At 41.0% G+C, this 26,267-nt stretch overlaps 2 protein-coding genes across 7 annotated transcripts in view; one reads left to right on the top strand and one right to left on the bottom strand.

Annotated features, from left to right (window-relative positions):
• The window catches only part of ptpro (protein tyrosine phosphatase receptor type O), a 61,746-nt gene extending 52,043 nt beyond the window's left edge, over positions 1 to 9,703 (top strand). For all 3 annotated transcript variants that reach the window (XM_030045850.1, XM_030045852.1, XM_030045851.1), the window contains 6 exons: positions 787 to 921; positions 1,366 to 1,488; positions 1,696 to 1,850; positions 3,066 to 3,201; positions 6,371 to 6,496; positions 7,319 to 9,703. In XM_030045850.1, the coding sequence (XP_029901710.1) occupies positions 787 to 921; positions 1,366 to 1,488; positions 1,696 to 1,850; positions 3,066 to 3,201; positions 6,371 to 6,475 (654 nt within the window). In that variant the 3' untranslated portion in view covers positions 6,476 to 6,496; positions 7,319 to 9,703. The remainder of the gene's footprint in view (positions 1 to 786; positions 922 to 1,365; positions 1,489 to 1,695; positions 1,851 to 3,065; positions 3,202 to 6,370; positions 6,497 to 7,318) is intronic.
• A 1,443-nt stretch (positions 9,704 to 11,146) lies between these two features.
• eps8a (EGFR pathway substrate 8a, signaling adaptor) overlaps positions 11,147 to 26,267 on the bottom strand; it is a 66,156-nt gene continuing 51,035 nt past the window's right edge. For 2 of the 4 annotated variants that reach the window (XM_030045451.1, XM_030045453.1), the window contains 10 exons: positions 25,128 to 25,311; positions 23,509 to 23,642; positions 22,023 to 22,134; positions 21,704 to 21,844; positions 21,258 to 21,293; positions 20,967 to 20,990; positions 20,601 to 20,844; positions 19,989 to 20,172; positions 18,328 to 18,460; positions 11,147 to 14,214 (listed from right to left, as the gene is read on the bottom strand). In XM_030045451.1, coding sequence (XP_029901311.1) covers positions 14,104 to 14,214; positions 18,328 to 18,460; positions 19,989 to 20,172; positions 20,601 to 20,844; positions 20,967 to 20,990; positions 21,258 to 21,293; positions 21,704 to 21,844; positions 22,023 to 22,134; positions 23,509 to 23,642; positions 25,128 to 25,311 — 1,303 coding nt within the window. In that variant the 3' untranslated portion in view covers positions 11,147 to 14,103. Of the gene's footprint in view, positions 14,215 to 17,481; positions 17,535 to 18,327; positions 18,461 to 19,988; positions 20,173 to 20,600; positions 20,845 to 20,966; positions 20,991 to 21,257; positions 21,294 to 21,703; positions 21,845 to 22,022; positions 22,135 to 23,508; positions 23,643 to 25,127; positions 25,312 to 26,267 lie in introns of all 4 variants that reach the window. The other 2 variants (XM_030045454.1, XM_030045452.1) reach the window with 2 other exon arrangements.

The raw sequence follows: 26,267 nt of genomic DNA, 5'->3' as shown, positions 1-26,267 counted from the left end.
AAACCGCTCTTTTGTTGTTATTTCCCCATTTTGAATCAGAAAGTAGATCCAGCAGGTAGCATCTGCAGGAAACTTCCGCACAGAAACCTTGTGCCAGGAAAAAACCTGATTGCAGGCTCACAAATAATTGTAATTACACAAAGAAAAAAAGGGTACTGGGACTTCTTCTTTTTTACCGGCATAATCTGCTGTGTTTGCTTTCATTTATGTGCTAAAATGTTATTTTGGGACCTGTTTTGCCATACCATGGAAGTGAATGCAAATGCAGAAATAGAGTTTTGTGGATTAGCAGCCCAGCAGAGCAATTTTGTTCAGTTTTGCTTCTAGACCAGTTTGACAACACAATAAAGAAACAAAAAGCTGTCTATTACTGATTGAACATAACTAATGAAAGTTGCAAATCTACAAAGCAGCTTACAAAAAAAGCATCAGGGACTTAAATGTTTAGGAACATGAAGTCCAACATTTTTGTCACGTTAAGCCTTCTTGTCTGTCTGTATTAATCTGAGAGCTGTCAAGCATGTGGCTCCAACTGTATGTGACCAGCTGGAAGTGTAGCAGTGTGTTTCAGCATAACAAAATACATCCAACGCTACAGCTCCAACTTCATTTGTCTCAAGTATCACTGAATGTAAAGAATAAATCAAAGAGGCAGCACCACTAGTTTTATTGTTACATCAGATTGAATTAATTAAAGATAAACCAGCATAACATGGTGATATTTTAATGACATTTATTTTAACCCTCCATACAACTAATGTAAGCTGTGTTCCTGTCTTTTCTCAGGGGTACAAGCATCCTAAGGAGTACATTGCCACCCAGGGGCCCCTACCTGAGACCCGCAACGACTTCTGGAAGATGGTCCTGCAGCAGAAGTCCCCCATCATTGTCATGCTCACACAATGCAACGAACGGCGAAGGGTGCGCCTATTATTTCTCCATTCATTCAGAGAGGAAACGAGGCGGGCGTGCTCGGAGGGCTGCACCGTTTACTCACAATGTCGTGGTTTCAAATCCAGCTGATGACTTTTGTTACATGTCATCGCCCTCTCTCGCCCCCCGTTTCCTGTCATTATCCCTGTGTACCATTTAATACATCAGAAAGTCAAATCAAGTCAAATTTTATTTTTAAACCACTTTTCTTATGTTAATGCACGATAACCCAAAGTGATAATGCATTAACATAATTAGCAGCCAACATAGAGATTGATGCAGTACAGTCTTTGCTCCTTGTCTTAATTAAAACCTGTGTTGCTACGTTTTGAATAATAGAGACAGCTGCTTTCTCATTTTAAATGGCTGAGCAAATTATAGGCTATAGTCCAATAATAATGTGTAATGGTCTGGATAATCATGTGTTTGCAGGTGAAATGTGATCACTACTGGCCCTTCACAGACGAGCCTGTGATGTATGGAGAGATCAGTGTGGAAATGCTCTCTGAGACAGAGTCACCAGAGTGGACCATCAGGAGCTTCAGACTGGGCTATGTGAGGCTGTTTTTCTGTCATGAACACATAAAGAGAATTATTTTATTATTATTAATTATATTATTACTTTCACCAAGGAAGTAGGAGATCCACTGCACACATTTGGGACATGCTAGTGTTGATTCTGAACAGTGATATCTGCTGCCATTTTTATCATTCACAAAGTCTTTAATCCACATGCATCTCATGTGTTGTCGCCCCCTGCAGGCCGATGAGACTCAAGATGTGCTGCATCTCAACTACACGTCCTGGCCAGACCACGGCGTGCCCACAGTGAACGCCATCGAGAGCATCCTGCAGTTTGTCCACATTGTCCGTCAGCAGGCCAACAGGACCAAAGACCCCATCATAGTCCACTGCAGGTGAGGAGGACTGTCCCGCCTGCATTAGCATGGGACATGGCAACAGCAGAGCCTCAGTTGTATAAACTGGCGAACAAAGTGAAAGCTTGGATAACTCTTTATAAAGGCTTCCAAAGCTGATGTAACACACCCTCTGCAGCCATATTGGAGCTCCTAAGCATTGAGAACTGAGTAGACGGGCTAATTCATATGCTGTTGTTGACTGAAAACTGATCTTTTTGCCACTAATATATCCATGATATTGCAGATTAATTTTGTTTTAACTTTCTGTTGTGTTCTAATCCAGATGCCCAGGGACAGGCTTTTGGTTTGATATGTTTTTGTTAAGATAATGTTCATTAGCGTAACATTTATTGCAAAAAGAGATGGTAATCCAGGCCGCTGTGGTGGCATGGCTCTACTCTTAGGGATGCAGCTTATACAGCTTAACAACACAGTAATACATAGCACAAAATAAATAACACGCAGGGAGCTTTGCAAATAATCCCCGATGGGGATTAACCTAGAAGTAAACACCCTGCAGGGTGCATTCAAGACACAAAATGTCTTTAATTCAATTTTACAAACACAAGGCCTTAAAAGTCATTAAATAGTCTTCAATTTGACTTAATGTGCGCTTAATTTCCACTTAAACATCTGATCAAATTTCATTTATCCATCTTTTCATTTCTTTTTGTCAACATTAGTCAAGCTCAGTGTTAAATTATGTTGAGATTGTCTCTAAAAAGCACTTAAACTCCCTGTAGACAGCCTGACACCGAGCAAAACAAAGGAGGTGGACGATTGAGTTGTTATTTAGTATTTGTCTGCACACAGTGGACTTCCAAGGTGGAGCCACGTGTTATTGATTCATGACACATATTTAGAGGAATATACTCTAATATTGTGGCCCGCACTGAGTCAGATTAGTAGAGTAATGGTTTGGTCAGCTTCCCTGTAATGACACAGTGGTCAAAGCCCAGAACGGGAAGATGGCTCGTATCCTCATGTCTAATAGAAACATAGATTTAATGGTTGTGGCGAGGGCCGTGTTATGTGAAACATCAATACTAATTACACCCATTAAATTTCAATCTGTATTATTTTTGTGCCATAAAAAAGTATTATGGATATTTAAATGGTTCACCTCTCCATTATGGGAGATGTCAGAGGGAGTAGTTATTAGTGCAGTCAGCCTGGTTTGTGTGTGCTGATGGTGCTGCTGGTGTTCCTCAGCGCCGGAGTCGGGAGGACGGGGACGTTCATCGCTCTGGACCGCCTGATGCAGCACATCAGAGAGCACGAGTTCGCCGACATCCTGGGCATGGTGTCCGAAATGCGCTCCCACCGCCTGTCTATGGTCCAGACTGAGGTAGGGACTGAAGTCCTGCTCATACAGGCCTCAGACCTTTTCACATCATGGCTTTGATGCACTGTCACACACAGGAATTACTCAGTTCATGCAAGAGTTTACATTTGCTGGTCTAAACATTCAGTGTGTGGTGGCTTTTTCCTGGGAAAAACCCTCTGCTGCTCTGGAAGTGATGTGGTTCATGTCTTCATGCCCACTGCTTCTGGACAAAGATGAAGAGGTTCTCTGGTTCCCATTTGCCATTTACCTTTGTCTTGTAAATATGTTAAACATGACATTGGAAAGACCATGGGGTGGATGTGTTACAGTGTTATCAAGTTCACCTGACTTTAATTGTACAACAGAGGTTTGATTGGTTGAGGCCATGAAATGAGCTCGGCAGACGGTATGGTATATTGACAGCTGGCTAGACAGTAACATTGTAAAGGTGTGTTCTGACCAAATGCGAAATGTGGATTCACGTTGTGGACTCACATAAATACGGCTGCAAAAATTTCAACTGCCACATTTACGCGAATACGCAAATTTCGCACCTTTTTTTTTGCTGATCTACAGCTGTGATGTTATTTACTACAACACTCAGCTTCTCATATCGTCAGCTAGCAACCTAACTAATGCTAGCGATTTTTGGATATTTATTTTTGCAGCTTAAAGCTTGTTCCACACTTTGCCAACAAGGATATTCAAGAATGTTAGGCATAAAGGTCAGTTTCTGGCTAATTTGTTCCACCGTGTGTTTTCCGAGTCTTATGGTAAGGTGACTTTGGTGATATTTAGCCTCCACAGCTAAACAGGCAAATAACAGAGCACCACTTAACATAAGCTCTGGTAGTGTAGCCCACTTAGCACCAAAAATGTTACCAGACAAAGAGGATCTGTGGGATTTCCACTTAAAATTATGCACAATATTAGCATAATTTCAGAAAGTCACGACAGTTTGGATGACATAAAAGGTGAATATTGCTTGGTAGAACTGACAGATAAGGCAGTGCATGCAGCTCTCGGATGACTTTCAGTGGCCTCAGATGTGAACATGTGGGCTGCATGCCCCTGTGCCCACACCACACCACTTCCTGAGAAACAATGGTGCCGCTTTCAGTGTCATTGTTGAAGCAGGTAGATTAAAGGCGGCTGTGACCAGCAGCCCAGATCTGTCCAGCACACAGGCTTTCTCTTCCTGCATGACGTCATGCTATTGTTACATGATTCATACGCACAAAAGATTCACTTTTCAAAGGGGTTTTCTTACCATTTCAGAAAACATTGTGCACACTCTGTAACCTTAGAAAACGACTTTACTGAAGCAGCAGTAACACATTTATAATTGTGACACAAGCTGCTCAACACATTTTCTGTCAGGGTTCATTGAGTGAGCTCAGTGACTCATATTTCTCCAGGCGGTGCAGTCTCTCAGTTTACCAGAGGACAATGGCATTGTGGCAGCGGCTGCTTTTCAAACAGCCTCCGTTCACTTTGGCTTCAAATACTGAGAAAGGAGAATTGATGCTCTGTATCATAAGAACAATAAATTATGGCCATTCAAGTTTTGTTTTTTGTTTTTAGTGCTTCACAGCATTAAATCCTGTTTGTTAGAACACCACGCTGGTGAGAACAAGCCAGCAGCATGCAGAGAAGCCCAGACAGAAGCGTCCTGGCCTGTTAGTTAACAGATAGAAACACTGCATGCAACGGCTACATGTACATGTGCAAAGTATTTTAAATAAAAATGTGCTTTGTTTTTATTTTCAGCTTGATTTCAAACTATTATTCAACCTGGGGGGTAAACCATTTTTTTTTTTTTTTGTTTGTTTGTTTAAATTACAGCTGAACAAAACAATACATCAATAAATATTTATGGTAGAATAGGATTTTATATTTTATATATCTTTTATAAAAAAAAATCAGGTGTATTTCATTTTATTCACGGTGTGCATCATGGTTGTATGAATGGTTCATGTTGGAGCATTCATGCACCCACAAAAAACTAATAAAATAAAATTAAAAAATATATACCACTACTACTACTACTACTAATGATATACATCTAATTATTATTTACAGGCTAGCTGAGCTGTCATAGGGTCACATAATTTTTGTGATCAAATCTGATGTTATCAGTTTATGATGAGGAGCTGAGACTCAGTAATGTGTGATGATGTTTGACATAAAAGAAGAAATGAATTCAAAGATTTAATCTTTAATCAGGCTTCATGTTTTCAATCAGGCATGATGGAGGTCATCTTGAGCTGAAAGTGGAGTCTACAGTTTTAGGAACAGTGTGACACCTGACATTTAGTGCATGTGTGAGCGTGCACACACACACATATGCACACACACACACACACACACACACACACACAGATGTGGTGTGTGCCACACGCAGCATGCAGTGGTGTGTGGACAGCAGCGCTGACACCAAACTGTTTTCCACTGATGTTCCTGATACGCAGCTTTCAGGTGAACTGCTCTCACGACAAAAGCATACAAGGACTCAGTGTTTCCTCACAAATGTCTCATCATGATGGAGGGGCCTCTCAAACAGCGTTTAACCCTTTAAACCCTTTCAAATGTCAGATTCTGCCATTTAAATGCTCATAAAAGCCTGAGGCTGCATGCAGACGCCTTTCACAAGCTTTTAACCCTTTGAAACCTGAGCTCATTGGCTCGCTTTCTTTCAAAACATGAAGAAAAAACAATGAGCAACTTAGCAAGAAATGACCCAAAATTAGCAAGAAATTAATAAAAGGTTACAAGAAAAAAGAAACAGAAAAAATGACCTGAAATTTAAAAAATAATAATAAATTAAATAGAAAATGTCTTGAAAACTGTATGTTTCATTTTCTTTATTTGATTTTTTTTTTTTTTTGGCCTAATTACAAGTCATTTCCTTGTTTATTTTTGTTTTTACTTTTCATTTTTTTCTTTTTTCTTTTTGCAGTTTCTTGGGTAACTTTCTTGTAACCTTTTACTAATTTCTTGCAAATGTTTGGGTCATTTCTTGCTAAGTTGCTCATTGCCTTTTTCCCCATGTGTTTGAGAGAAGTCAAACTAAGTTGCTCAGGTGCTCAGAAACTGTGGGAAACATTATCGCCATTAACTAAAGAAAATCCATATCAAAGCCATCCATGAAGCCCACTGATTGACTCTGAGCTGCTGGTTCTTCCTCTAGGAGCAGTACGTGTTCATCCACCAGTGTGTCCTGCTGATGTGGAAGAAGAAGAAGCAGCAGTCCATCACCAGTGATGTCATCTACGAGAACGCCAGCAAGACATAATGATGGCAGAGTCCTGCAGACGTAAGAACCAGCAGGCACCACACACACCTCGAATGACTAGGCCTAGTCTTAGGGTGATAGAAGCCAGAGAAAGTAGTATCTGTAATGTGAACACATATAAATATAGAAATGTACTTTGGCTTCAGCGTTACAATCGGCATATATGGAATAAGGATGTAAGGCATTAAAGGGATAGTTCACCTGTTTTGAAAACTGTTGTGTTATTTCTCTAATCATCATAATCCACTCAGAGGCTGAACATCACTTTGGAGGTGTGGTTTTCTGAAAGTGAAATGAACATATGACTATCGAGTGCACATGGACGGTAGTTTTGCTCAAATGAGCCTGCTGTTCAGAATGCTATTTTTCCAGAAAGATCCAGTAACTTCTGCACTTCCTGCATCACTCTGAGGCAGAGGCAGTAGCCACCACAGTGTGGGAAGTAGCAACACGTCATCAAACTCAAACTCTGTTTATTAAACAGTTTGAGTGAATTAAAGTGGTTATTTTTCAGAATGTTAGCTGGGGGGAAGTCCAGCTCAATGGCAGGAGGCTAACAGTTAGCATTTGGAGCATCCAGCCAGTATCCAGCACTCAGTAACAATGAGAGGAAGATAGCACCACTCCTGTCCTACAGAACAGCTGGGGGGAAGAGAGATAATGTCAAAAATTTCAAAATAGTTGAAGTATCCCTTTAACACGCTACACACAAACGGCAACACAGTCCAATGAAGGCGTAGTGTGTGTTGATAGATATGCCAGCCCTGTAAGGATGAAATGTGCTTTTGTCCGCTGAAAGAATGAAAGGGAACAAAGAGTAAATGTGTCTCTCCTGTCTGGCAGGCTGTGAACACACCCAACCTCCTGTGCTTCAGGCATCCATTCTCTGCAAAGAGATCCGCTTCATCATCAATACCAAAAAACAGCAAACTATCTGATGACACAAGAAAAAAATAAAAAAAAGAAATCAAGTTTTTGTTTGAATTGGTGTTAAGCATGGGATGGAATTTTGCCTTAAGGAGCCTTCACTGACCGACCACATATTCAACCACAATCCTGCCCTCTGAACTGGACTTTGTCATGTGAAGAGTACGTGGGGTTGGAGCTGGAGCATACGAGCCCTATGCCCAGAGAATGGATGTCTATAAGGGACCCACAAGTGCATCCGTCCTCATTCAGACAGCATGAGGTGACAATTTGGTGGAACTGAGTCAGTCGGTCAGCAGTTCTCATTAAATTACGTTTTTTAATCTCAGGATTAGCTGAAAAACCAGCAAGCACACTGGCCTCTTCCTCCGCTCACACCCCAGCTACTGTGGTTCACTGTTACAAAGTGACATTTGTGTGCTCGGAAGTCGTTTATCAGGTTCATAGTCTGTTTTGCATCATCTGCTGGCCCTTTGTGATGGGACTGTAGCATTCACTGGGTAGTTTATAGTGTTCACACTTTCCGCATCGTCCAGCATTCCTGGCTTTTCAGTAGAGCTAAGCGGGGGAGTCGGGTTTTCCAGCCGCCTGACTCAACACACGGCTGTCAAAAGCAACGTTACACTGCCACCCATACTGCACGTGGGACTGATAGGTTGATGGTTTACTACTGTACCAACTGCTCCGAGGCTGCTTACTGCTTTAACATACAATTACTAGCCAGGACTGCTGCACGGACTTTGTGGATCGAGGATCTACACTTGAAGGAACCCAGCAACCATTTGATACAAGTTCAACGTCAAGGCAAAACGAGCACAAAATTTTTACAACATATTCCAGCACTGTAGGAATTGAAGTTAAACCGCTTTTGGAAACCACTATGAAGTGATATTGGAAAGATATTTAGGTACTGATTTCACAAACCGATGCAGGTAGCAGCTACAGACGACTTCCAGACGTCATTTGAACCTTCATTTTGGCGCTTTATTTGGGCGTCGTATCAACGCCTGCTTGTCGAAATGTTTGCTGGGTCTGCACAAGAAGCAAAGGGCACAACAAAAACAAAGGTTAAAGGTCAAAGGGAATGCCTTTCTTTCAGACATTGTTGCCTCAAGCTGCCAACTCCCATACTAAAGCATGGTAGATCAGAGGCCAGTTTAGATGCTAGAGACTGTGGTTGTAGAGACGTAGTTTGTATTTGCACTGAGGCCTTGGAGCTGCCTGACCTGCTGAGAGAAGAAGAAGAAGAAGAAGAAGAAGAAGGGGGTGGGGGTTCTGCTGTCTTTTCCCTGTGGCTGCTGCTTCTGATTGTGGAAAACTACTGTACAGCGGTGTTGCTAGATATTCGTTCCGTCCTGTGCACTGTGGGCTCTTCCTAAAGACAAACGTGTCAAAATCCGAAGAGGTAGAACATCCGAAAACATTGATTCAACCTCTGGTGCACCAGGGTATGTGATTCCACTGGTCGCAACAATCGTGTTTTGAAATGAACGGTGCATGTTAGAAACTGATCATATCTGGCACTTAGAGTAATGTGAGCCATCATAGCTCATCTAATAGTAACTAGTTCTATTACCAAGATAGTGGAACTGCCGATACCATTAAGAAATGACGTCTGATACCATGAAGACCTAATATCTGGCTTCCCTTTCCGAGGGTGAGAACTGACAGAAACATATCTGCTGAGCATATCTTTGTCTTGAATACATGGTTACTGTACAGAAAGTGTTCTCAAGCCATTTTCTCATGCAACAGTGTCTGCTAGTTATTTTGTTTGTCATTTGCCATCGTTCTACTAGACTTGAGGGGAGTGAATAAAACCCAGACTTCACATCCCCGAGGATTGTAAGAATGTGTGCTTCAAGATGAGAATGATGATTTTTGCCAAGTTTTTCCAGTCTGTTCAGGTTATACAGGAGATTGTCAAAATAATGAACCAGCTCAGGCTCCCTTCTGAAGACAAATGACTTTCCTTGGAGGGTTTCAGACCAAGGTTACAGGGGCCATATCACAGGACTTCAGATTTTCCTCCATATACATATCTGAGCAAAGCTATTTAATGAAGACATTCTCAAAACTGCATTTTGTTTGAGTGAATTACAGAAAAAGAATATTCAATAAATCATCAAAGGTACGATTAGATCCAGTTCCGACAGATTTGACTCCAGTGTGGAGATTTAATGCTGGTGTTTACATTATTTTGGCCAGACTTTGTATCCAGGTTGTGAAAAATGGGAGAAATCTATTAAAGTGCACAAGAACCGAGGTGAGACTGAGCTTATCAGGCCACAGAACAATTCAGTGTTTACTTGTAAAGTGGGATATCTGCAGTCTGTCAGCTTGAGTTCTCATACTGGCCTTTGATCATACTGATTCTTCACTCTCTGAAGTCCTCGCCTGTTTCTAAAGCAGAGAAGCAGGCAGAGATTAGAGGTTCGACACCTCGGGGGTGGCTGCCACTCTTTCTGAAATAGGTTACATTTCACTATTAGATATCAAATGTACTGTACATACTACTACTGTTTAACTATTCTGTTTCTACATGTTATTACAAAGTAATTCTTGTGGAAATGACTTTGTTGCTTTATAGGTTTTGTTTTTTTAAAGTTGTTGTGTATGTGAATCATCATTACCTGAGCCAGAAGACTTAGTTCTCTCATTCTAAGATGGTTCGTGTTTTGAGGCTTCAGTGTCGACATCAACGGCTGGATGGGTTGGAAAGGCCATCCGGCTTTGTCAGAAAGCATCTTCAGCGCTCGCGGTGCTGGAAGCCACTGTGTGGACACTGGAAAAGCTGGGCGTGCCCGGCGAAACGCACTTTGGTACGGCTGTCAAAACTGGCAGAGAAATCTACAGACATTTCTGATAGCTAGGCACTGTACACTCTTTTACAATTCTTTCTCTTGCTCAGTGTGTGTCCAGTCCAAACTTGTATGTCATTGGTGCCATTCTTGTGCATTGTGTCACTTAAAATTAGAGGGATGATCTTTAACTGGGGTCATCGTCACAGAGTTTTAATGTATGTGTGTGTGTGTGTGTTGGAAAAAAATAAAATAAAATGTTGCAATATCAATCATCTCAAGTCATTATCATATTTAAAGCTCTAAAGTGTATCATACAACAGGGTTCCCACCACAGGTCAGCCTAAACACAGAGATAGTCCGCCTATGAGAATATGTGAAGCCACCATCAGGGGGCGACGTAGAGTACTAAAGCTGGGCTACACAGACTCAAATGACAAGCGGTCAGTAGTGCATTTCTAGAAATTCAGCTCTATAACATGAAATTTTTTTATTGTGCATTTTTGAAAATAATTAGACCCTGGTTCTAGGTGATTAGATGAGATAAATGGTAAATATTTGGAATCAAAAGTAGTGATCATTTTACTGCATTAACCCACTGAGCACCATATGTCTTACTCTGTCTAGCAAGTGCAGCACTGCCCCTGATGGCCAAAACGCGGTACTGCACACTGACAGTCTGTCTCACAGCAGGTAGTGGCTGTGTCTCATCTTTGTCTGTTGTTTTTATAGCCATTGTTACATTGATGTAACATTCTGACTTCATTAAGATTTTCAATCTGTGGTTTCCACTTTGAATGTGTCGAGCAAATCTGAAAATACACTACGGTCCTGTCAAGTGACTTGTTCGCAAATTGCCCAGATGTTCCTCGACTATCCCAGAGAATTATTATTAATTTATTGGGGGGGGGTTCAAGAAAAGAATGTAATCCGTCCATGGTACGTGTTTTTTGGAACAGTGTTTATTGCAGGATTCGCATATTTATGTGAAAAAGGCACCATGAAAACTATACACAATTTCAATTTGCACTGCCATGAATTCTCACTTATATTTTTCATTGACACCAAGAACTGCTTTCGGTATCAGGACTGTTAACTACATATTTATGCCTTCATTCCCATTACACAAGAGAAATTAACCATAAATCTTCAAGTGGACTATTCTACAGCCGACTATTTAGCGTTAATAATTAACATCATACAGTGCTGTGCTACGCATCTGGCAATGACCTACTGTCCTAACAGAGAGCAGCAGATTCACTTTCCTTCTCTGTTGAGCCTGTCACAGCACACACAGGTTAATATGCCTTCTCAACCTCGTCAAGAAAATGGCCCATGAGATTAAGAGCAAAACTGAAAAAAACAAAATCTAAAAATCTAAATAATTGATGACACATTGAGCATAAAAAACATACTTGTCAATTACTTTTCTGTACATCTTCCGTACAGGCGTTCACATGACGTCACACGTGTGCTTTATGACAATCGCTCCATCTAGTGGTTGTGGTTAGCTTCCTCTCCATGTTGGAGGATAACTAATGTTTCACACAGTTATGGCATTTCCTCTCTGTGAAAAACTTCCCCAGCAGTCACCAAAATTCTTAGCAGCTTTTGATTGGGTTCGATGTCGCAAGATAACAATTACAGGGTAGAATATCTATTTAAAAAAAAAAAAAAACAGGAACTTTGGATTCCAACTGTTTAAGGGAATGCACAAATTTCCTTTTAGACCGGTCTGTTGGTCAACTTCCTTGTTAACTGAGGGAGACCATGGACACCAAAATCCTTCCCGTGTCCAGTAGATCACTGGTTCCCGAGTGCCATGCTAACACTTTAGCATACACTGTTGAGTTATTGACGGCTTCATGCTAACATGCTAAAACATATGCTAGCACAGTGGCCCTGTCCAAAGCAAGAAGACTGACCTCCATAAAACTGCCACACATCACTTAACATAACATTTAGCTTTGGACGAGTTCTCAGTATCACTCAACAGTGTGTGTGTACAGACGAGCACAAACAGCATGTTAGCCAAACATCTACTGGGTGATGTAAGATGATTTTGATGTTTAAAACAAACTAACCGTGTTGTTGGGTTATGTAGAGCAGTTACCTGATTACCTCATCAGCTGCTCTGTGCTTCCCTGGGCGGCTAATCCAGATTACTGTATTTCTAGCTCTCCATTCACCTCCATAGTGCCGCAAATGTTTGCTAAAATAATATTTATAGCACATAAACAAATACACAGAGGATGATGCCTATATATATATATAAAGTCGCAGTACTCATTTTTTCATGTAATTACAATTGTTTGTAATTGTGTTTAATTCTTCCTGGTGCAAGGATCTCATGCATAAGTTTCCCGTAGATGCTACCTACCAGATCTACTTTCCAGTTCAAATAGGAAAATAATCACTTAAGATCTGTTTAATTTCCTTAAAAAAATGGGTACCGGAACTAGTTGTTTTTTGTATTGACATGATCCACTTTGCCCGTGTTCATTCATGTTGTACAAGAATCATTTTGGGAGCTGTTTTGCTGCACTATGGAGGTAAATGGAGAGATAGAAGTCCAGTATTGTGGATTAGCAGTCCAGGGGAGCACAGAGCAGCTGATGAGATCTGACCACCATGTGGACTCATAACGTCCAGGTAACTGTACAGCCCAACACTCTGTTACATCCTGCTTTAACACACTGACTTAAAGGACTACCTCCCAGTCTCCCCCGTCTTCCTTTACACTTGCTCAGATACCTCACATCACTGTGTCACTGGACTACATTCATTGCGGTATTTGGATGAATATACTGTATATATTTCATTTCCACACACAGCTCTCAGTTTATGCCTGTACATTCCAGCTTTCAACTCTTTAAGACAAAGTCAACACACAGGTTAGTAGTGGCTGCAGTCCATGTCTGTACAGAGAACGTTCACAGTACCAGCTTGTTCCCGTTTTCCTTAAATCCATGGTCGCTGACAAACACCAAGCTGCAATAATCACTTCAGAGGACTGATTCTCGATTCACTTCGATAGTAAATATACATTTACATATTCCTGTGCAAAAACGCTAATAAGCAAATCTAATGATGTCATCTTAGAGTTGTACAATAAATCTGTTCCACTGTGATTGCTTAGCGACTTTAAATCATTGAACTAAATGGTAGGATGTTCATAAATTAGATATTATTAAAGTTATAGTCCATTTGATGGAAAGGAATAATAATTTTCACCTCTTCACTTTCAGTTTGTCAGTTCTATTAGCAGTTATATTAAGATATTCTTTTGGTATAATCATAAAATAAAAAAGGAACATGTATATAAATATCAATTATTTTTGCCAAACAAATCATAAATGTAGACAATTATAGTTAGCAGTCTGTAATTAACTACTGTCTTCCGAATTAATAGTCAGTAAATTATGAGTATCCATATTCTCTATTTTTGGTTCGATTTGATTTCTGAAACTTTTTGTACATATCATCAACACAGCAGCTATCTAACAGCCGTTCTCCTCAATAAATACTGAGAGGCTTTGCTTGAGGAAGTGTGCTGCTGCACAGCTTTCCTTCAGTCTTTTTAAATAGCAAAGATATACAAAAACGCTTCTGATCAACTACATCAGTCAAACAGAAAAGAGTCCATTCCAAAACTTCACATGAACATCAGGCAAACATGGCAGAATCTTCTCCACTTGTGGTTGCTCTGTGTAGTTTTGCACATAGTGGACGCCTCAAAAGTCATTGAGTTTGTTTTCTTCTGGAGGTGAGCTGAGTAGTTCCTGCCTGCGCCGCATTTTCTCCAAAAACTCGGCATGGTCGGACGCCGCCTGGGAAGAACAAGGCGACAGACAGCGGGTTGGGGATTTGAACCAGAGGTAGCTGCGGTACCCTGGCAGATCAGTGGGTGCTGCCTTCGTCAAAAGACTCCACCCCTGAATCACAGGTACTGGCTGCTAGTTTCTCCTGCCTCCTCCTCATGATCTCCTGGAGCTCAGAGCCTGAACTCCTCTGTAGACACAGACAGAGGAAAGACAGAGAGGGGACAGAGTGGTGAAGAGGCAGAGAGCAAAGACAGAAAGCAAGAGAAAATAGAAAAACAATAGAGAACCCGGAGACAAATGGTTAGACGATATAAAGACAACCCAAGATGGATCAGCTGAAAACTCAGAAGAGTGCCTCATCAGCCAGTTCTTTGCCAGCAAACTACTGAGCAGATCTCCCATCTGATTCATGGACATCAGAATCAGTAAATCTGATGAGACAATTCTGTGGTCACTCAGGACCTGATAGGAGTACCTGACCAGACCCTGACCAGACCTGAGAAAGTGCTCAGAGCCAAAATGCCATTCCAAGCTATCAACAGCATACGGATGAGGATGCAAACATGAATCATCTGGTGTAGTCACAAAAGATGTTATTAGTGAAAATGGCAGATATCGGCCTTTCTTCTAGGGTTCTCAGAGGGAAAGGCACTTGAAGCTTAAAGGGTGAGATGCTGCAAGGGTTTTGAGAGCAGATCCAGAGAGACTTCCTAGTTACTCAACAATGTTCTCTTAACTTTAAAGATTGAAAATTAAAAAGGTGCTATAAGTATATTTATCATAAGTAAGTCATTACAATAAACATTAGTTTCTGATCACAACCAAGATATGCAGCCTCTACACCACGTGTCAGACTGGTGCCGTGGAGGGCCACAAGGCCACAGGTTCTCATTCCAAACTGAAAACTCCAGCAGGGACTTCACTGATCACCTCACCTTCAAGCAGAGAGAAGGGACTAACCAGTGAAGTTTCCTGGTGGAGTCTGTGGTTGGAAGGAAAGCTGCAGCCTCTTGGCCCTCCACGGCACCACTTTGACACCCCTGCTCAACACTTCTGGACTGAAATCTTCTGGATTGCATTACAGCAGAAAACAGGGAGAGGGCGCTGTGCTTTCTGAGCAACTTGAGCTAAAGCTTTTTGAGTTGCTGGCAGGCAGATGGCAGAGGGAGTAAAGCCTGATGGAAAAAGCAATGGGGTTTATAGAAAATGAGAAACACCAGCATTAACAATTCCACCGTCAATACCAACTGTCTCCAATATGCTCTCATTTTCCTTATACCAAGTCAGCACAATTCATTTGACAATGACTGTGTGTACACGGACCAAATAATCCAACTATCGGCCTTATGCTAAATAAGTATTCTGATTACTAATAATAACCTGATTAATCTGTTGATATGGGTTGTTTAGACGACTATTCCATTCATACTCCTGTTTACATGCTAAAGAGCAGAGCCTGAGTTAGCCTGGCTTTAGCAAGTCCAACAGAAGATATGTCCGTTTCACAGGAAATATTTAGCGTGTGCTGTGGTTCCGCCTCACCCCAAAACACTTCATATTGGTCATCTTTTCCAAAGTGTATGTTTACAGATTCTCCATGAAAGCCAATAAAGGAGCACAAGCCGTCAGTCAGTTGGATCGCCGTTTGTGTCACAGGACAAACAGGATGTCACATTACAATCAAGGTAGCCAAGTCAAGTAAACATGTCCCCTCAGTAACCTGACTAAAGGTGGAATACACCACGTCTTAATCTGAGTACTGCTTGGAGGCCAATAGCAGACCTCAGAAACATTTCTGGCGGCCCATGATGAGTTAAGGTCAAATGCATGTTTTACGTTTGGTCTGGTTCCAGTACAGTTTTAAACCGACCTACATCACACAGTACTGCGCCCCCTAGGCTAAGCTTTACAGTTAGGAGTGGATGCATGACAACTACGCATCTCATGAGTTGTGTTTTGTCATCATTGCAGATACGTTAGCCAGTTAGCAAGATGAAGGAGCAGTGGCCATCTCACAAAAACATCAGTGAGAAGAAAACGAAGCTTCAGGAGAAATTGAGTAACACTTCCTTCAGTGTACCTCACAGGTCGGATAAAGTGATGTGCAGTATGAGTTTAACGTAAAATGCCATTATGAGACCAATCATAAAATGTAGGTAAGTTCACAGGCAAGAAGTGCACAACTGAGCTTGAATAATTTCAAAGAAGCTGAACTGCCCAGCAGTCAGTTTTCACAAATCTGTTTTAGCCTGATCAACTACAAATTGTGTTTGTTTGACATTACTGGCTGCAAACTATTCCCAAAGCATTAACTGCTGTTATTATCAATTGAAAAATTGTCATTAAAACATCTACATATGGACAAATGGTATTTTTTGTCCTCCAGAAAACACAACATACATTTCTCACATAATTCACAACTGGTGTGACTTTTAGTCTAGAATAAGCTATTAAAGAAAAGATTTGTGGGAATTATTTTGTGTTGCCTTTTTTCTTCAACGGCACGCAATCAAATATTGGATCCCTAAATTGGCTCTTAGTCTTGAAAACTCTGAGAAGCCCTGGGTTGAGGTAATAAGAATATGCTGGTTACAGGAACATTTCGTATTCCAAGTATTGTCTTCATCTGGTTAATATCGGAATTTTGCAGTTCATGGAAATGTAGTCAATACTACAGCTCACAGACGGTCAAAAATGACATGTCAACCTTCAAGAGTGATGTTTGGATAAACACAAGAATATATAAGTGGACTATTTTTGAGATGGACTGAAGAAATGGACTGGATTTGTTCAAATTGCTGCACCAAAAACGTCTATCTGCACGGATAAAAGAAAATGAAAACCATCATGAGATGATGCTCATGTGTGACTTAAAATTAATAACTTGCTTGTAATTACATGGTAAATTGTGCAATAATATTTCATGTTATGCAAGCCTTGCACAGCCATTTGGACACAGCTTTTCGTTAGTTTGACTGCCATCCAAAGTTTGGAGACAGACAACACGCAGCAGAGTTTTGGTCTCTTGCAGACATCAGGCCAGCCAGACAAGCCTCTACGTCTGCTGGATCTACAGGACGGGCTGCATCGAGGGGTGAGCAGTGAGGGTTAGAAACATGTAGATGGGGACTGGAATAGGAAACGGCACAATCTGGAGCTGGTGCACTGAGGGAGTTAAAGGAGGGCTTACTGTACAGCCACAGCAGTTTAGGAAGACACATACTGCCACTACTTTAAAATAGTGCTACACAACATAGGCTCAGTGCCTTATCCTGCTGGCCAGGTTGAGGAATCAAAATGAAAATTCTAACATCTATTCCAGTAGTTGTTACTATTTGAAGCAAGCCAAAGACTATGCGGGCTGACCACATGGAAGATCTTTATAGAGTCAATGATTCCTTTGAAGCTGGCTAACAGAATAAAACTGAGAACATCCACTGTGCATCCACAATACCTTAATCAATGTGGCAATAGAATCAGAAGATCATAGGAGGGTCAGAAGAAAACCTGCAGGTAGGAAATAGACACCACAGACCAGACCTTGCCAGAGTTGGGGGATATCAGCTTAATGACACGGTACACCATCACAATTAGACACCACTCATCCTGCAGTGTAAACCCCCTCACTGCATGCACTTAAAAAAACAGCCATTAAACCCAGAAAGACTGTCCTAAAAAACAACATACTGAAACAAAACGGTGGATTGCTAGCAATAACGGAGTGTAATGTAACACTGAGAATCATTTCTATGATTTCTACGCCCACCCACAAGCCAACTTATCAATGAAAATCATTCCCATTAGAATTCAGGTAATTCTGTATTATTACATTGGACTAGTGAGTGTGGATAATCGTCCGGAACAGCACTGGGCCCATTAAGGGCCAATAAAACTCCTCGCTGAAACCCTGACGAGTGAAATTCTTTCATGGTTCAGAGGCAGAGTGAAGCACCACACCTGTGCAACGGTACAGAAACTTTGCAATACATTACTGCCTTGAAATGAAGAATTCATTTACAAAAACAGCATTGGATGATCAAATTAATATAAGATTATAATGAATGTATAATTTCAAGTCAGGTTTTACAGATGCGATGTATAGGTAACCTGCTATAGTGATACCCCAACTGCTATGATAAACCAAATACAGAATAAGGGAACTTGTTAAATTGGAGAAAAAGTGTCAACACATTCGAGTGTCAGAGAAACCTTAGAAACTGTCAGCAGTGCCTTGTCAGTTCCCTTAGCAACTCCTGCTGTAGCCATGGCAGCAATGCCATGGAAGCCTGCTGACACCCACCTCGAGAGCGGCCTTCTGGACAGTGACCTGGCTGTAGACTCTGGCTCCATCATCTGGACACACTGTCTTCAGCTCCTCCTTGTTGAGAGAGAACAGCTGCGCTCCTGTCAGCACTCCTAGACTGGTGATGGTGCTGGAGACAGGAGACAGTAACAACTCATAATTATGACATCAGCGCTGAAATCCTCTATAAATTGAAACCTTTTTTTTTTTAGCTTGGCTAACACTAGACTCTAGAGACTAACTCTAAATGGAATAAGGAAATTCTGGAGTCTAACTCGAGTCTGGAAAGGCTCTTGCTCTTGTCAGCTTATTACCCAGATAATGAGGGGGCTAAATGGATGATGCAAATATTTAAAAAACAAGTCATGTTACCAGTTTTTGAGAAATGAAACAGCTCTTTTATTGCTGTTTTCTATTTGAATTGTAAGAGGATCCAGCAAGATGCATGGGATCCATTTTCCATATGGTAGCCGTACACCAGGAAGAAACATCCTGATAGTACTTCAACTGATGATTGTAATTACAGAAAAAGTGGGTACTGGTGTGTGTTCTTTATATTGACATAGTCTACTTAGTTTGTGTTACAAGAGTTATTTTGGGAGTTATTTTGTTATCAGCAGAGAAATAAAAATCCCATATTATGGATTAGCAGCCCAGGGGAGCACAGAGCAATTAAGGAAGATATTTCACCACCATGAGGAACACCCAGGTAACTATACAACCTAACACTCAACCAAACCTCAATTTAGTGTTGTAAGGTCGCTTGTAATGCTGGTTGGATATGACCAATTTGAAACCCGAAAGATCACAATTGTAGCTGATGGCATAGCAGGGGGCAATGTGCATGCTTTAGACTGCATGCAAGGGTGGCAGCAAGTTCAAACATGACACTGAATCAAAAACAACGCACAGAATCTGAGCAAATATGGCCAAATCAAGAACCTCTCTGAACTAAAGCCCTTTGGGACAAATTTGTAATTTGTGATTCTGGGCTATACAAATAAATAAAATTGAATTGAATTGAAATTTAACTAGGTAGAGACAGCATCTTGCTGTCACATGCAGAAAGGATCAGCTGGGCTAACCCCTCTTGAGTTCACATAATTATCTTCAAGGAAACATTAAACATATTTCCCAAATATGATGCAAACCCACCGGGACAAATCAGTAACAGATATGTCTCCTTATTTTGATCTGCTATTGCAGTGCCACATTTGGGCTAATGAGTAAAACTTTGAATTACCAAAATATCTCATTTAAAAAAAACAAAAACAAAAACAAATAAACAACTTTAGGTATTTCAGGGTCTTATTCATGTGAGGTTGAATGGTATTACAAGACTGACCACCACTTAGACATGACAGCCTCAGTCATATCAGATCGTGGTGGTGAAGAGAGAACTGAGCCACAAAGAAAAGTTCTTCATTTGCTAGTCAAACATCACGCCAACCGTCACATGTAATGAGCCATGGGTAGAGACCAAAAGACTGAAGTGACAGATACAAGCAGCAGAATTAGGTTTCTCTGCAGGGTGATGGAACCAACCACAAAGTTAAGCCGATGTTCACAACAGATGTGAGGGAGAAAACACACTGAGAATAGAGAAGACTAAGAAGAGAGAAGCAGACAGACACAGAACAGACGACAGAGAAACTCACACTGGGCTGAAGCCTTTGACCTCCAGCCAGGCTTTGACCTCCTCTGGAGTAGAGTCGTAAGTGATGTTGACGGAGGGCAGGCTGCCGCTACGAGAGGGAACTTGGAACTTCTTTTGGGCACTGCGGCCCAGAGTTAGCCTGTGCATCAGCTCATCCTGGACCTCCTCCATGTTGGATTTCCTGCCTGTAGGGAGGAGCAAACATATTTAAAAGCAAAGTCGATGATCTTGTTGGCGAACCATGATCTTGGGAACGCGTTGTAGAATCTCCAAAGGGAACAAGAAGGCATTCACTAGAGTGGATACCACCGCCAACACAATTGATGTTAAAGACAATGCCAGTTCCACATGTTGGATATTAATCAAAATTTAATCACGGCTTCAGTCAACTGATGTAAAAACGTTCATCAGGTCTTCTTCTTCTTTTTAAGATAAACTGCTAACAAACAAATAAATAGAAAACAAAGAAAACAAAGCTGTGAAACTCCGCTGGCGGTAACAATAGAGGTAATTATGGGTCTATTGTCAAGACTGAGCCAGACCCAGTTTGTTCTATAACCCTGACCCTAACCCTAACCCAGACTAAACAACGTGCTGTCGGGTAGGGACTTACGGTTGACAGGGGCGGGCCGCTGGTTGGCGTGTTCCCTCATGGTGACGCTGCCATTCTCACTAGACGCTGTGCTGTTCTGACGGCTCACCACAGTGTCGGCCGCCGGCTTGGTGAATTCTGCAGCCGGAGGAGGCAGCGGTGGCGTGGGGAGCCTAGCGGGGGCCGGAGGGGGGGGCATGGGAACTGGAGGCATTGGCGTCGCCGCTGGTTTGCTGGGTACAAAGTCTGTCTTCGATGTCTGTTTCTGACAGAGGAGAAGCAGAAAGGAAGCCTCGTCTTCAGTGAAAGGACACACAGTTAGCATGGACTACACCATCTAAAGACCTCCGATATGTAGGTCAATGTCCAAAGACGGTGCTTATTTACCTCATTCAACTCTCCCAGTAATTGCTGGCAAGGTGAAATCAGAAAAACATGGTCATAGTGAGACAGTGTTATGGTTTAGTAACAGCACTGCACACTCACTATATGGGAATTACCTACTGTAGCATTATTGGCCTATATTGTCATGTATTGCAGCAAGGTTTTAATATTTAGCCAAGCAAACAGATCATCGAAACTAGCTTTTGTTTCACAGCACAACAAAAGGGAGTAAGCTACTAAGAGGAAGCTGGAAAGCATTTCCACGAGAAAGACTTGGCACACAACGCACCCTACCTTGAACAACTCAAACTCCTTCTTTGGCATCATAAGCTTTCATTGTCAAAGTGGAGAACATGAGGGATGGAGATGAAAGGAAGTGGTTTAATGGCTAATGAAACTCATCAAGTGACTATAAAGATGATGACAAGCAAGACTTTTTACAGAGCCTAATATGACCTCACAGGAACTGCATACTACAGTAATTTTTTTTTTTTTTTTTTTTTTTTTTTTTAAACATGGTGACTGTGACCATTCAAAACCTAAAAATCAGATGACTGCACTATTAAAAAAGAAAAAAAGGACAGTAATCAGAGCTCAATATGGTGCAAAACAATCTACATCAACACATCACACGATAAAACAAAAAAAAAAAGAAAAAGAAAAATGTCAGGAGGATGGTGTGAATGGTTAATGATGGAGGCAAATTGCAAATCATTCTGTGAAGGTGCATTCATCTCTACCTGTATGGTATGGCTATAGATGGGTTCTCCTCTGCCTGTTACGTCCACTGCTTTGGTGATTTCCAGAATGTTGTTTGGCACGTAGCCGGATGCCCCGCAGCCATTACGAACCTTCCACCACTGCTTCCTGTCATCAACAACCTGTGGGAGAGGTTCCACGTTATTGACGAACAACGATTTGGGTTAAGGATTTAGTGACTGTTTTGCTGGATTTTACATAGGTGAGGTGATCCTCCTATTCAAAAACAACAGACCACAGAATGCATTCTTTGGCACGCAGATGCAAACCTGAAGAGAGAGAGAAAAAAAGCATGTTTACCTCAACAACCTCGTCCTTGAGCACCGAGAGCTCTGTGTTGTTTCTTGCCACAAAGTCATATTTAGATTTGGCAAATGTTTTTGGCTGGCCTCGGCTGTCGGCATCAAAATTTCTGAAACATGAAATCCAATTACATGATTAAAGATGTGATTTGAGAAAAAATAAATATACGTAACTACTGACTCGTTGATTTACTTTTCAAATGACTGACACAAAAGGCAAATGGTATGTACGCTAGTGAACAAAAGTGGAAAAACTAAGAGCTACTCACACAATGGAAAAATAAAACAAAACAAAAACAACAAACTGCAAAGGTCAAACAATAATGTGTCAGTACAAGAAGGTAATGCATGCTTTTGCAATGCCTAAATAATATGGGAACTGGAATGGGAACAAGCCAACAAGCCAGACTGCTACTTGCCAATAACAACATTACAACCATGGAGAAGTGTCCCAACTTTATTATCAGGTTATTGAGAGAGATAAATAAAGGGGGAAGTAAAAGATTAAGCCCCAGCAAGGAAAAGTCAGGTTGGCAGTCTGAAAAAGGATGTTGAATAGAGGAAGAATAATGATTGCTGGAGGGCGAGAAATTTGATTAAAGTCATTGTAAGTCACAGAACGAGTAATGAGTTATTCCTGCTGTTCGACTCGGCCCAGTATAGGCTTGTCAGTGCACTTAGTCAGCAGTTTCAGCACTGTCAGTCTTTAAATTAAACACCTGCACCACCCTGCCTTAAAGGGACAGTCAAACCCTTTGTGAAAAATTTTGTATTATTCCACTTGCCTTCTCACTGTTAAATAGTGCTAATATTGACACATCATCAAACTCAAACTTTTTTATTTAGCAATTTGAGTGGATTAAAGTAGTTATTTTTAAGAATGTTAGCTGGGGGGAAGTCCACCTCAATGGCAGGAGGCTAAAAATGAGCATTTGGAGCATCCAGCCAGTATCCAGCACTCAGTAACAATGAGAGGAAGATAGCACCACAGCTATGCTAAGTGAATTTAAATTATACCAAGTTTTTCAAAGTGGATGAACTAGACCTTTAAGGTGCTGCTAATGCGACACAAAGAATAATGTTCGTCTGGGTTTCAGTGGTGCATTTCAGTGTCACATGATGGTCTAAAATCTCAAGGTGGTCTTTTTGGCATAAAAGTGGTTAAAGCCATGTATACAGAATATTAGCACAAAGTAGCTTCAACTCGAAAGTATCGGATAATCCCTAGTAATTCCTGTATGGGTGTAAATAAATACAAAGGATCAACAGCATAAGCTCAATTAATACCTGAACAGCAGGGCACAGGATTACCCAGGAGGACACAAAGATGAGGATATATGAGGAGTGTTAGAGTTAAGATGAAGAAATGAATACATTTGACACCAGAGGAGGAGATATTTCCAGGTCAGAGGGGAATATTAGTGACAGTAAAGTGGGGCCAGTTCTCCAGGGTATGCCGCCTCATCATGTGACCTCAATGTTACCGATCTATGCGGCGGCTGACAGCCTGTTTAAAGGCAGCCATGGCCATGTCCTGGTCCAGGAGGTGCATGCGTTTGTAGGCTGAGTTGCTGAAAGCATACCCATCTGTGGAGGGGAAATGCTGCCCCGCTGCCTGCTGCAACAACACAAGAAAACACACGTTAATTAACAGGTTACTTTAGCAATAAACATGGAAACTTTTGCACACTGAGTTTCTCTCTTTAGAAATACTCATACAATGGTGAACCTGTGATATCATCTGTATATAACAGTGTCGTGTTATCTAGTCCACATACATTACAGTTGTATTTTTAATGCTAATTTATTTTGTTTGCTTGACCACAAGCAATTACATTTATTCTGTTTATTCTAAAGAAACCCATTTGACATTTCTGCATCTCACCACTACGTCAACACACATAAACCTAAATGAGTACAAAGCACTTTCAAAACCTATTCAATTATCAATCTGCACACATTAATCTGTTTTATCCTGTTGAAAAACAGAATAGAAGAATCTGTATTTCAACAGCACTCAAGGCTGTTGAAAAACTCTGTGTTTTTATTCTTCTTTTTTTTTTTTTTTTTTTTTTACAATACAGAGGGTAAATATATTGTCACCAAAGGGCTATTTGCTGCTGGAGTTTGACTTTGAAATTTTAACTAGTGAAGCTTTAAGGAGGGTCTTAACCAGACTCTTTAACTCTTTCATCCAAAGGGGTTTTCTCGGTTTCCTACAGTGATAGCACTGTCTGCTCATTGTGCAAATGAAAATGCCACGTTTGAACCGCTGTTTATTTTGATTTAGTCTGAATCATTTAGAGAGTAGCTCAACCCCAAAACCAAGTATGTATAAAGCCTGACCTCTAGTGGCGAAAAGTAGGGTGCCTGGTCTTTGGTGACTGATGATGTCACCACCTGTTGTCATCTGAATTTTGGACAACACACACAAAGGTGCTTTTAGTTGACATTTTTTTTCTGAAAATTGCTCATTAAACTATTTGTTAGAGGCCTTCATACACAGATTGATCTACATTCCTCATTAAAGCTTCTTCTATTTAGTATCTAGCTTTGTAGCCAGAAGTTGTTTTTTCATTTGTCTATTTCTGGCATTTTCCTCTTGTTTTTATTTGTTAAATTATATTCTGTCACATTTTTTGCCAACAAAGGTTCATTTTTATTAGTTTTTGTTTCATTTTCATCCCGGAAAGTGTTGTGGACAAATACTTCTTGTCCTGGTTTTGTTAAACAAAATGAACACTGGTTTTAACATTACAGCTGATTTAGTTAGTGGGTGTTTATGTCCTCTGTGCAGACACAGTATGAAAATGAATGGCAGTTTACAGCATGTAAAATACTGCACAGCTAAGCCTCCACTTCTAGGTAAAATAATGAGCAGCAAAATTTCAATTGGGGTGTTTTTGTATGTCAGGTAACATCCAGGTGCTTAGCAGTTTAATGATGCTGCCTATTATCATTTGAAGGATCTGGCTACAGCTGAATGGGAGCATGTTATAATGGTGATGGGATCAAGCACTGTTTTTCCCCCCCATGTCTTTTGTGTTGAGAAGGGGATGCAGGTCATGCTGATTTCCATGAGAAAGCACGTTTCAGGTCTCACCTCCTGGGCCAGTCTGTGCTTCACCTCCTCGTGCCTCTGGATATCAGCATGGGCCAGAGTCTCGGCCAGCTGGGCCAGCTCCTGCTCCCGAGACTGAGCCACATATGGCAGTGCTGGAGGCTCCCAGCCGTCACGGAAACGCAACACACAAGGAGGAAAGTAGTGGTCTTTAGGCCACTCCAGTCTGAAGAAAAGCAGAAAGTGAAAGCAGTGAAAGAGGAAAGAGAGCCAAGTCATTGAGAACTAAGTCGAAGCCCTTCTGTGAGCTAAAAATCATTCTTTCTTCCAGCTATGTTAATATTTTACAGTCTGATTTCCACTCCAGTCAGGCTAAACACCATCTGTTGCAATCAATGTGTCCAATAAGTTCAAAAATATATCTTGTTACACTTTTCTAAAGTGAACCATTTGTAAAATCCCCTGATAATCTCTGACTTCCCTAAAGAACTTATCAAATGCCTTGACTTTCCCTGCCTGGAATGCAACTTTCTAAATTCCATGATATGATAGAAAATCCATGACCAGTGGGACATATGAGTCAGGTATCAAAATGAGGACATTATCATGCAGGATGTCCAATAGGACTGGAATCCTAGAGATGAGTCACACCATTCATATTTTCCTGTTGCAGGTTAAGATCACGAGTCTTCTGAATGAGAAAGTTCAAGTACCTGCATGATATAAAGAGAACATGGCACCCCGTTTATATTGTGGCAGTGCAGAGTGATTTCCCTGTGATTCCAGGCTTTTTGGACACCCTGTGATGCAAACTGTTGTCACTGCATAGTGTTTAGATTTAATCCATATGCCACAAAGCTTCTGCATGGGCTCCTCTCAAAATGTTGCCTGTTCTATCAGGCAACATGTGGCTGGTTATCAGGCAGTCTACAGGTATCTAAATGGTCTTAAAATGCATTCAATTCAACTCTCAAAGAGAAATTTAACATTGTTTGGTAGTTTTAGGTAGAAATATGTTAAGTTATTTAACACATGATCCTATGAACTGATACAGGTTTTGGATTATAGATGTCACTGAGGTAATACCACAGTACATCTATCTATTTTTTTCCACAGAACTTGGGACATTTAAGTACAAGGACATTCTACAATTCCTCCCTCTTGGTGTGAGTATGACATGTA

This window comes from Myripristis murdjan, chromosome 23 (genome assembly GCF_902150065.1).
Source record: "Myripristis murdjan chromosome 23, fMyrMur1.1, whole genome shotgun sequence".
Classification (NCBI taxonomy): domain Eukaryota; kingdom Metazoa; phylum Chordata; class Actinopteri; order Holocentriformes; family Holocentridae; genus Myripristis; species Myripristis murdjan.
This window is presented reverse-complemented; position numbering and strand designations above follow the sequence as displayed.